We start from the raw sequence: 9894 nt of genomic DNA, 5'->3' as shown, positions 1-9894 counted from the left end.
TCAATTCCAAAGGTTTATTTCCTTCAGTTGGTATTGACACAAGGTAATGCAAACGGAGGGGGTGGGGGATCACACAAAACTCCTTTAAAGTAGACCAAGGGTCGGGCGCTGAATCGTGGAGGACAGGATCGGCTGGTAACACACACGCCGGGAGGCGGGCGGCATGGCGGCCCACTGCACGAGTCCCCTCTCGTGGCACCAGACTCCCGGTGGCCCTGGATCCCAGCCGACCGTAAAGCAATAAATATGCACAGGTTCCGTGCAGCAAGGAACGAAGTCACTGGCTGACAAGGGAACTCACAGGGCTGTTTCGAAATCCAAGCACAGTGGCAATATTTCAAGTATTGCAAAGAAAGAAACACAAAGATGTCCACGTCTTGATGTGAGACCTTAAACCCCTCGCCCAGGGCGCCTGGACTCAGGCAGGCTTCCTCTGCCCTCTCCAGGACACGCTGCGGGGGAGGGGGCTGAGGCAGAGCCTCCCCGCTGACGCCCCCCCCCAGAGCAGCCAGGACCCAGCCTACCGTGGCGGGGGGGGGGGGGGGGGGGGGAATACATGCGACTTTGGCATCAAACCCACTGTGAAAGCTGGATGGGAGGCTCTGCAGGAAACACCCCTTGCCTGCCCACCACCTCCAGGTGGGGAGGGGGGCAGCGGTAGGGCTGCCCTCACAGGCACCAGGTGCCTCCAACCGCATCCACACGACACTAAGGACCCACCCCGTTCTGCCCCACCCTTCCAAAATAAACATCCCAAACTCCTACAAATTTTCTTTCCTTAAAAAAAAAGAGCTGCAGAAAAATAAGACAGGATTTGGGAGCAAAGTGTAATAGACTTCAACGTCTGTCCTGGGTTCAGAAAGCTCGGTGCTTCGTACTGTCCGTCCCTAAAAGAACATTTAAATAAGAGGTCTGTGCCTCTCCGGGCAGATCCCGGCAGCAGGCACAGCACACACGCTCGCACGCGCTCGCACGGCTATTTATATATGTATATATGTATATAATATGTACACGCGCCTCGTAGCGCTACAGGCGGGACTGCGCGGGCAGTCCTGCTGCAGGTCCGCCTGCATAAAGTGCTCCGTGATTCACAAAGCTGGGTGGGTGGTCTCGGGGAAGGAGGGCGACCAGGAGGCCACACCTTTTCCTGGGCAGAGCAGTGTCGAGGATTGTCCTCAGCACAGCGGCCGGCATCAGGGCTGCCCTGGAATCTGGCTGGGGCTGGGGACCGGCCACATGTGCCCACCCACCTCCAAGGTGGCCGGGAGAGCTCAGCTCATCAGCGAGGCAGGGGGACTGGCCGGATTTGGGTCGTGTGGAGCCCTCCCAGCACCCTGAAGCCCACTGCTGCAGAGCTCAGGCCTGAGCCCCCACCCTCTCCCCGGCACCAGCAAGCAGCACCAAGGCCGCAGGCTTGTCCCTTCAAGCCTGGCCAGATGGCCGCCCCCAAGCCTGGGGAATTGGCAGAGGAGATCCAGCCCCTTGGGCACAGAAAGCCAGGCACCCCACAGGTCAGGCACAGATGCCGGTCAGCAACGCCGAGAGTCTCCGCTCGATGCACAGCTTGCCTGCAACAGGGACGGCGCCGTCAGTGGGACCCCGCCTCCCACCCCCACCTCGCGCCCTCCCCAGGCGGGCCCAGTGGCACTCACACTTGGCAATGTTCTCCACGTCCGCCTGGTCGGTGAGGATGTGCTGCAGCCCCTCCATCAGCAGCAGAGCCTTGTGGTAGCGCTGGACACAGTCCTCCCGACGGTGGAACATCTCGTCCAAGGCGGCCGACTGCACCTGCTCGAGAGGGGCCAGGGGGTGAGCCCAGGTGTGGACACCAGGTGCGGACTGCCGGGGCCATGTGGGGACCTGAACAGACTTGTGCGACCTTGGGCAACCACCCCAGGTGGGCCGGCATCTCTGGGCAGGGCCCCCCTTGGCAGACACGGGCTGTGACGACCTAACTAGCCAACAGTCACCCCCGGGGCAGAGGAGGCAAGCTTTCCCCCAGAAGTTTGTTCAGCCTGCACAGGCCTCTGCTGGAGAACATTCGCCCACTACAAGGCTTGAGAACGAGGCCTCCTGCTTGGACCTGAAAGCCAGGCCGGCTCCCAGCACCGTGCTGGGCCAGGGGAGCCCGGCGTCAGCGCTGGCTGTGGAGCAGCACGGAGTCATGCCCCAGCCCGACGTCCAGCAAGCTGTGGACGTCAACGTCCCCCCACGGCCTCCACCACCGAAGTGCCACCCGCCACTTGGGCCTACCGTCTGCACCGCATGGCTGAAGATGAGCTTTTCGGCAGTGACGCTCTGGATGCGGTCCAGGAGCCGCTGCTTGTCCAGGAAGAAGCGCTGCAGCCGCAGGCTCAGGCCTTGGCAGGACACCACACTGGCCTTATACAGCTCGTTCAACTTGCGCACCACTGCGGGCGGGGGCGGGGCAAGCGCAGAGAGTGAGGGTCCGCCGGCCACCCCTCCCCCCCGGCCCCGGGAGCCCTGGCTGCCCCTGCCCCAGGGGACCCCGCGGCAGGGCTTTCGTCATCTCATCACCCCTCCCACCACCTCTGCCTCTCCCTGACCTTCTCCACCCGGCCTCCGTCGCTGGCCCTGGGGGCGCGGCACTCACCCTGCTTCACAGTGGACGACAGGCACAGCTTGCCGGCCCGGATCTGGTCGATGGCGGTCTGTAGGCCCGAGGACAGCAGCTCGGCCACCTTCAGGTAAAGCACCAACTGCTCCGCGAAGCTGGAGGGCGGCAGACGCATCAGGCGGCGCGGAGTCCCAGGACCCCAGCCCCCCCCCGCCACCCCGGCCCCGCAGGGCACACGCACCCCCACTCCCGGCTCAGCAGGCTGATCTGGTCGGCCACCACGCTCTCCTGCAGCTGGTACTCGGGCCCCCCGGCCGTGTCGCTGGCGCTGCCCCTCAGGGCCGCGATCTCCAGCACGTGCTGGACGAAGACCAGCGTGAAGCGCAGGCTGTGCAGAATCTCCGTGTGCTCTTGCTGCGGAGAAGTGGGGCGGCTGAGACGGTGGCTGGGCACCCCCGGCCCCGGGAACTGCCGTCCACAGCGGGGGGCACTCACCTCCATCAGCGTCTCCTCAGGGAGGTCAGGGGCCTCGAAGGTCACGGCCCCCTCCAGGTTGACGGTGACGGGGTCGGCGAAGGTGCAGCAGTGGCCGGGGGCCGGCGCCTCCGGGGCGGCCTCGCTACAGGCCCCGGGTGCCAGGTGACGGGCAGAGGAGGAGCCGGCTGAGCCAAGGGAGCTCGAGGAGCCCACTGTAGGGAGAGGTCAGTGGGCAGCAAGTTCACAGCTCCCAGACACAAACCCCTTCCCCACCTGGTCTGGACGCCTTGGTCTACACTCTGGCCCTGCCTCGTGGAGCAGAGCCCACCGCGGACGCCCTATCCCTCCTGCTTCTTGCCCCGCTGCAGGTGGGCCCTCCGGTCCAGAGGTGGGCGCTGTGGGCACGTCTGTGCCCCGAGCCCGGGACTCCTGACCCCACGGTGGCCGCAGACGCGGGTGCTGTGGACACCATCCCTGCTCCATGTGCAAGAACGACAGTACCTCATATTTCCTGACCTGTCCTGACCCATCCACACAGCCATTTACGCTCTGCAGCCTGGAGGAGCACCGTGCAGTCCTCACCTGAGAACATCCTGGCACGAGGACCCTGGGGTGGCGTGGTCCCGCTGGGGGGCGAGCCCACGGTGAACACCACCGGAGATGGGCTGCTGGCCCCCCCAGCACGGGCTCCCGGAAGCAGGTTCCCTCCGAGGCCAGCAGAGGGCGCTGCAAGAGCAGGAGGAGGGGCTCAGGGCCTGATGATCCCCTGCCAGGCCTGCCCGCCCCCACCCCAGGGAGCCCCCACCCGCCCACCGATCTCCATAGGCTTCTCCTGCAGGCTGTCCGTGCTCCCCGAATCAGGGGCCTGGGTCCCAAACGCAGCCTTAAGGAGCAGATCGGTGAGGCGACCAGTACTGAGGGACCTGCAAGGTGAGGAGCCATGAGGAGCCAGCAGGGGGCCCCCGACCCGGATCGCCCAGCCTCCCCACTGCCCAGCCAGCCTGCCCTAACTCACTGCACGCCAGGCATGCACAGGGCTTCATGCAGGCTGGCTGGCTGCTCTCCTGCCCACCCTGGACGCAGGTACTGCCCCCGTTAACAGACACGCAAAGGGAGCTCAGAAAGGGTCACATAGGAAGGAAGTGCAGATGGGGCCCCTACCCACACGCAGGCCTACTCCTGGCTTCTCCTCCCAGACACTCCCTTCCCACACACCTGCCGAAGGGGCTCTTGTCCTCTGAGGGCCGCAGGCCGGGGCCCAGCTGCTGCCCATGGAACGGGCCCGCCTCGGAGAGGTCCGGCAGCGTCCGGTTCCGTGGTGGTGTCATGACCACACCCTGCCGGGCCAGGAGGGTCAACAAGTTCTGGGAGCTGGGGGTCTTGGGGAAGTCGAAGGCGGGCATGGCCTAGGAGGAGCAGATGGGGTGCTAAGATGGACTGCCATGAGGGCCCTAACAGCCCGATGCCGACACCTGCGTAGCCCCACGCTTCCATAACCCGGTCTCCACAGCAAACGCACAAGACCTCGTCTGCTGCAGGAAAGCAGTAACGCGCCACGCACATGCCCAACCCCAGGCCCACGTGCACCCCCAGAAACCCTGTGTGTCACTGTGGGTCTGGCCCCACCTCAACGACAATAGCATAGCAAAGACTGAGCTAAGAAGTTTGCCCGGAGTGGTGCCAGAGCCCGGGGACCACCTTCCGCATCTCTGGGGCCCAAAGCGTGTCCCACAGGAATCCTGCCAGGCGGGTAGGGCAGGTGGATGGGAAGGGGTCCTCAGGACAGAGCCACACGCTGCAGTCTTTTCCCAGGATGGGCCACCCCCTCCCTCCCCCCCCCCCCGCAGCTCTGGGGCCCTGTTACCTTGGTGGGGGAGCCCAGGATGGGGGGCAGGGGGTTGCGCTGCAGGAAGTCGGGCAGCTTGGGCGAGCCTCGCAGGGGCCGGCAGGACTGCAGCCCGTGGGCCGGCTGTGGGGGACTGGACTGTGGGTGGCCAAACGCCACCCCCAAGGGGTCCGTGGGGGGCTTGGGCAACTTCGGGCGGACGACGTGCAGGTCGGACAGGTTGGGAGCACTGTGCAGGCGACAGCCCAGCCCCGCGGCCTGCGGAGGGTGCTCGGGTGCGGAGGAGCCTGGGGCGGCACACGACAAGGCCTGGTTGCTACCACGTGGGGCCTGCCCGGCCCAGCCCCACCGACAGCAAGAGGAGCATGTGTGTGAGGCCCTCGAGTCTGGACTACTCCCCCACCCCGGCTGCTCCGCAGCGCGCCTGAGCAAAGGGGCGCAGGTTGCGCCGCACGGCAGACACGGACACGGGGGCCCCAAGCGCTTCTCCACAGCCCAAGGCTTGAGCTTGTGAGCACAGTCCCCCAGGACCCGACCCTCCCTTCACTTGTACAAGTGACCGTCGTGAGCAGGAAGGTGGCTCCTGCCTGGGGGCCACACCCGCACCTACCCGGACGAGGGGATCTGCCACCCCGCATCTCAGCTCCTTGCGGGGAGGGTGCCCCACTCCAGCCAGGCCGCTCAGGGAGGATTCCAACTTGAGAGAGAGGGTCACCAAGGTCATGCCCTGACAGAGAGCAAGTCCCCTCCCCCGCCGCCCCCCTTCAAGAGTTTCCACCAGGGGAATTCAGGCTCACCTTGTGGGGATGGTGTGTAGGGCCGGCCCCCACCAAGGGAGAGCTTCCTGGCCAGGGCAGCTCCGTGCTCGGCGTGGGATGGGGGTGACGGACTGGCCCGGGCAAAGCCCAGGGGGCTGGTGCTGCCCGACCTGCGGATGGCGGAGGACCTGGGGACAGGAGCAGGCACGAGGAGGTGAGGGTCACGGCCATGCCAGATGGCTCGTCCCCACTCCGTCCAAATAACGGGCCTCACTTGGGAGCCTTCAGGAAGACTGGAGCACTCACCCTCCTGCCTAGGGCGGTAACTAGGGAGTGAAGAACCTCAGTGTTTCCCCTGGGCACCATCAGGCCTGAGGTCACAGTCCCTGCCAGGACAACCACTAGACCGCAGGGCCTTCTGTGAGTTACAAAAAAAGGGAGCCTTCTCCTGTCGTGTTTGTTGGAATTTGTCAAAAATCAGTACTGGGTCTTCTAAATTCAAGATACTTCAGTAACATCTACCAGAAAAGCATGTTAAAAAGCCTAAAACTTCCATGCGTCCGTGAACGGTGGCAATGACTTACACAGTGCACAGCCTGCACATTGGTGCATGTGCGACAACCCTGTGTCACTCCAAGGGTGCTGTAGGGGTTCTCACTACAGTTCTCTAGGACATGCTCTTGCCCCCGGGGGAACCCCAGCAGTGGCGGGGGAGTCGGAGGTGAGGAGTGACCATGCTCACCGTGTGGTCTGGTACTGGGTGGGCGACTGTAGGTTCTGCTCAATGCGCTGGTAGTTGTGCACCTGCGTGGGGACTGGGATGGGGACGGACACACCGCACCTGCTGCTGAAGGAACCGGCCCGGCTGCAGGAGGAAGACAGGTGGGCGGGCTGTGTCAATGGAAACAGTGTACTGAGCTGAACCCCAGCCCCAAACACCGTGGGGCAGAGGCCACCGAGACTGCCAGCTTCCTCCGCTCTGCACAGGCCACCGCCACCGCTCAGGCAGCAGGGACCGTTCACGCCCCATGCCACGCACCCTGTGCCACAGGGACACATGGTAGAAGGCCAGGCTGGGACTGCTCCCCCGCTTGGCTCTGAGGCCACCTGGCTCCACAGGCTCAGGCGTGGTGGCAGTGCTGGCCCCACAGCTCCCCACCCCACCCCCCAGGGTCTACATCCCTTCAGCCACAGCCCCTCCTCCTGGGCCACCCACGAGAAGCCTGGTGTCCTGCAAGGCCTGAACCAGGACAGGACCTGCAGACACAGTGCAGCCTGCGAAGCCCAACCTGGGGCTGGGGCCCCTAACCCCAGCTTGGGGCCCCTCACAGTCCTGCCCCACCCCAGCCCCTGCTCACCCTGAGGGGCTGGGAGAGCTGCTGCAGGGCGGGGAAGGAGATGGGGTCCGGCCACGGCTCTCCAGGCCAGCAGAGGCCACCAGTGAGCTCCTGGTAGGGACAGATAACATAGGCAGGGCAAAGACAGGGACAACCTGCAAAAGCCAGCATGCCCCTCTCCCCAAACCAGGAGCAGGCAGGGCAGGGGCTCACCCGCTACACATCAGGCTATCCGGAGGGGGCTTGGCACCGGCCGCCTCGGCCACCAGGTCACCTGTGGACAGGAGATGGGAGAGGCTAGGCCTGGGTACCTCTCACATCAGGACAAGTGTCTACTCCAGGCTTCTGGGCCACCTCACCAGCCATGGCTCCTTGATGGCCCCACACTCGATTCCAGACAGTGTGGGGAGGCTCTAGGCAGGGAGGGGAGGAGGCAGCACTCCCAAGTCCTAGCTCCTGTTTTCCCACCTGACCGGGCCTCCGAGATCTAAAGGAGACCCTGGATGTGCTCTCCGTACCCCAGCCTTCAGCCACCTCCAGGCCAGGTGCCCACAGCTCCCAGGCTGGGCCTGACCCCTCCTCTGGGACCCCGGGTCCCATACCTGCCCCACCAACCTCTCTCATGGCCCTGTCTCCCTGTTCACTGCCCTCCTGGCCCTGCCCTGGAAGCCCAGGGCCACTCCTACCCAGCCCCGTCCCAGAAGTCATGGGATGGCCAGGGCAGCGAAAGGAAGTGTCAAAGCCCAGGGTCACGAGAGGAACTTTAGACCCCAGAACAGTTTTGGGAGGGGCCAGGCCTGTCCCAGAGGCCTGAGGACCTGTGCTCAACACATACTAAGCCGGCAGCAGCTCCCTCCCCGGCAGCAGGCACTCCGGAGGGTGCAGAGGCTGGAGGGCAGGGCCTGAGCACAGGGACTCAGTCCACAGACCAGCCACATAACTGGGACGACGTGGCTCTGACTCCATAGCCAAGCTGACCTGGTATGGAAGCTCCCAGAACAATCCCAAGGGCACACAGGCAGAGACAGGTCTGCAAGCCCACGCACACGCACGCACACACGTACACACACATGCACACGCACCAAAGCAACCCCTGGCCCCTGACCTGGAAACTGGGCCGGGACCATGACGAAGTCATCCGTGTCACAGGACGAGTCCTTGCTGCTGCCGCCGGAGCCCCGGGAGCCCTGCAGGAAGCCAGCAGCGTCGGCCGGGGAAGTCAGCGTCTTCCGGAGCTGCTGCTGCACCTCTCCCAGGGACTGGGGGTCAGAGGGGGGCCACTGAGACTCGGCCCCAGGGCCTGGGTGAGACAAAGGGCTCAGCGCACCCTCCTCCCCATCAGTCTGCATGGTCTACCGCCAGCCAGGCCTGGGCCGGGCCCCAAAGGGACAGTCACCGGGCACAGCCACCCAGCTCCCACAGAGCTCCCGGGGAGACTTCCTGCAAGGCCTGCAAGGGGGCCTGCTCTACGCTCAGGACACGAGGCATCCAACTTCTGCCTTCAGCGGGGGCAAGCGCCATCCTCTCACCACGGCCCCTGGCGTCCCAGCTGTGTGTGCTGAGGTGCGGGGGCACGTGCTGGGGGGCGGGCTCCAGGTCTCAGGGCCACCCTGTTCCCACGCCCACACATGTGCCGGCCAGCACACACGGACCCACACCTGGCAGGTCAGCCTCTGGGACACGAGGGCTCTGGGTGGGGGGCTACAAGGGCTTTTGCCGACTTGTCATACTCCAACATTTCACAACCCGAACACGTCTGTCCGCAGCTAGTGTGAACGGCAGGTGTCCTGACGGTGTACCGGCAGCAGCATGACATCCATGCAGCGCCAAACCCCGGGGCGGGGGGGGATGGAGGGGGAGAAGCCCAGGGCCCGGCCCCTGGTGGCGACTCACCGGTGGGGAGGCCAGGTGCGAGGTGGAGCTGCTGCTGGAGCTGCTGCCAGACCCCGAGCTCGGGTACGAGGGCACAGGCACAGGTGGGGCTAGTGGAGGGCACAAGTCAGCATGAGGGAGACCCCCTCCCCCAGCCAGGCCAGCCTGGCAGCAGCAGGTGTGGCACCCGCGTCCCCACCAAGCCCCACCACGGCCTCAGGGGCCCCAGGACCCCTCAGAGGACTCACACTTCTTCACAGTGGCGCTGGCATCGAGGAAAGGGTGATGGAAGAACTCGTCTGCAGGACGACGGACGGGAGAGGCCTTAGGAGAGTCGTCCTGGGGGACGAGGGTTCCCACCCCCACCCACCCCCGCCACTGGGGCCTGAGCTTCAGCAGGCTTTGGCACCCGTCCCAGCCGGCATCACGCCAGGCGTGGAGGGAGCCGGCCCCAGCTGGTGGCTCTTCACCTTGTCTGGCTGAGCCTCCCCCCAACCCCCACCTGACGGGTTTTCCCGGCGGCAACACTTCCCATTGCAAAACCGGGGTGTTCACAGCCTGTGCTGCTGGGAAACGGCTGTGGGCACCCAGGAGCTGAGGGTGGGGGGCAAGCAGCCAGGAGGCCGCACCCCAAACCGGTGGGCCGTCAAGAGCGGACGCGCTGCAGGCTTGCCGGGGGCCGGGCAGCCGCTCACCGAAGTCCATGCGGTCCTTGTGGTTGCGCTGTAGCAGAGCCAGTAGCAGCTGTCTCAGCGGGGCCGACGTCTCCCTGGGGATGCTGGGTGGGGCCAGGAGACAACATGACACGCCGCCCACCCAGGGTCTGAGGGGGGCTGGGGGCAGGCAGGACCCAGGCACTTACGTGGGTACCAGCGTCTTGTTCCTCTCGTAGAAGAGGCGAAGGTCCTGGGGGCTGCTGGCCTGGTAGGGGACGGCAGCATGAGTGCCCCTTACAGCCTCCGAGCCCCGTGCAAGGTCCCCTAGCCACACCAGCAGGCCAGAGCTCATGGCCCTGTACCAAGCACC

General features: G+C 65.3%; 1 protein-coding gene across 1 annotated transcript in view; it reads right to left on the bottom strand.

Annotated features, from left to right (window-relative positions):
* Positions 1-9894, bottom strand: part of ULK1 (unc-51 like autophagy activating kinase 1) — a 25280-nt gene continuing 15386 nt past the window's right edge. Inside the window, exons 11-28 of the mRNA XM_040620052.1 lie at positions 9117-9167; positions 8890-8978; positions 8102-8255; positions 7210-7270; positions 7018-7107; positions 6402-6524; positions 5699-5847; positions 5512-5598; positions 4920-5188; positions 4271-4461; positions 3869-3978; positions 3638-3781; positions 3074-3267; positions 2820-2992; positions 2615-2733; positions 2254-2411; positions 1653-1788; positions 1-1568 (exon numbers count right to left, since the gene is read on the bottom strand). Coding sequence (XP_040475986.1) covers positions 1513-1568; positions 1653-1788; positions 2254-2411; positions 2615-2733; positions 2820-2992; positions 3074-3267; positions 3638-3781; positions 3869-3978; positions 4271-4461; positions 4920-5188; positions 5512-5598; positions 5699-5847; positions 6402-6524; positions 7018-7107; positions 7210-7270; positions 8102-8255; positions 8890-8978; positions 9117-9167 — 2354 coding nt within the window. The 3' untranslated portion in view covers positions 1-1512. The remainder of the gene's footprint in view (positions 1569-1652; positions 1789-2253; positions 2412-2614; positions 2734-2819; positions 2993-3073; positions 3268-3637; positions 3782-3868; positions 3979-4270; positions 4462-4919; positions 5189-5511; positions 5599-5698; positions 5848-6401; positions 6525-7017; positions 7108-7209; positions 7271-8101; positions 8256-8889; positions 8979-9116; positions 9168-9894) is intronic.

The sequence above is a fragment of the Ursus maritimus genome, unplaced genomic scaffold (genome assembly GCF_017311325.1).
Source record: "Ursus maritimus isolate PB19 unplaced genomic scaffold, ASM1731132v1 scaffold_33, whole genome shotgun sequence".
NCBI lineage: Eukaryota > Metazoa > Chordata > Mammalia > Carnivora > Ursidae > Ursus > Ursus maritimus.
Note: the sequence above shows the minus strand (reverse complement) of the source record. Positions and strands in the feature narration are given on the sequence as shown.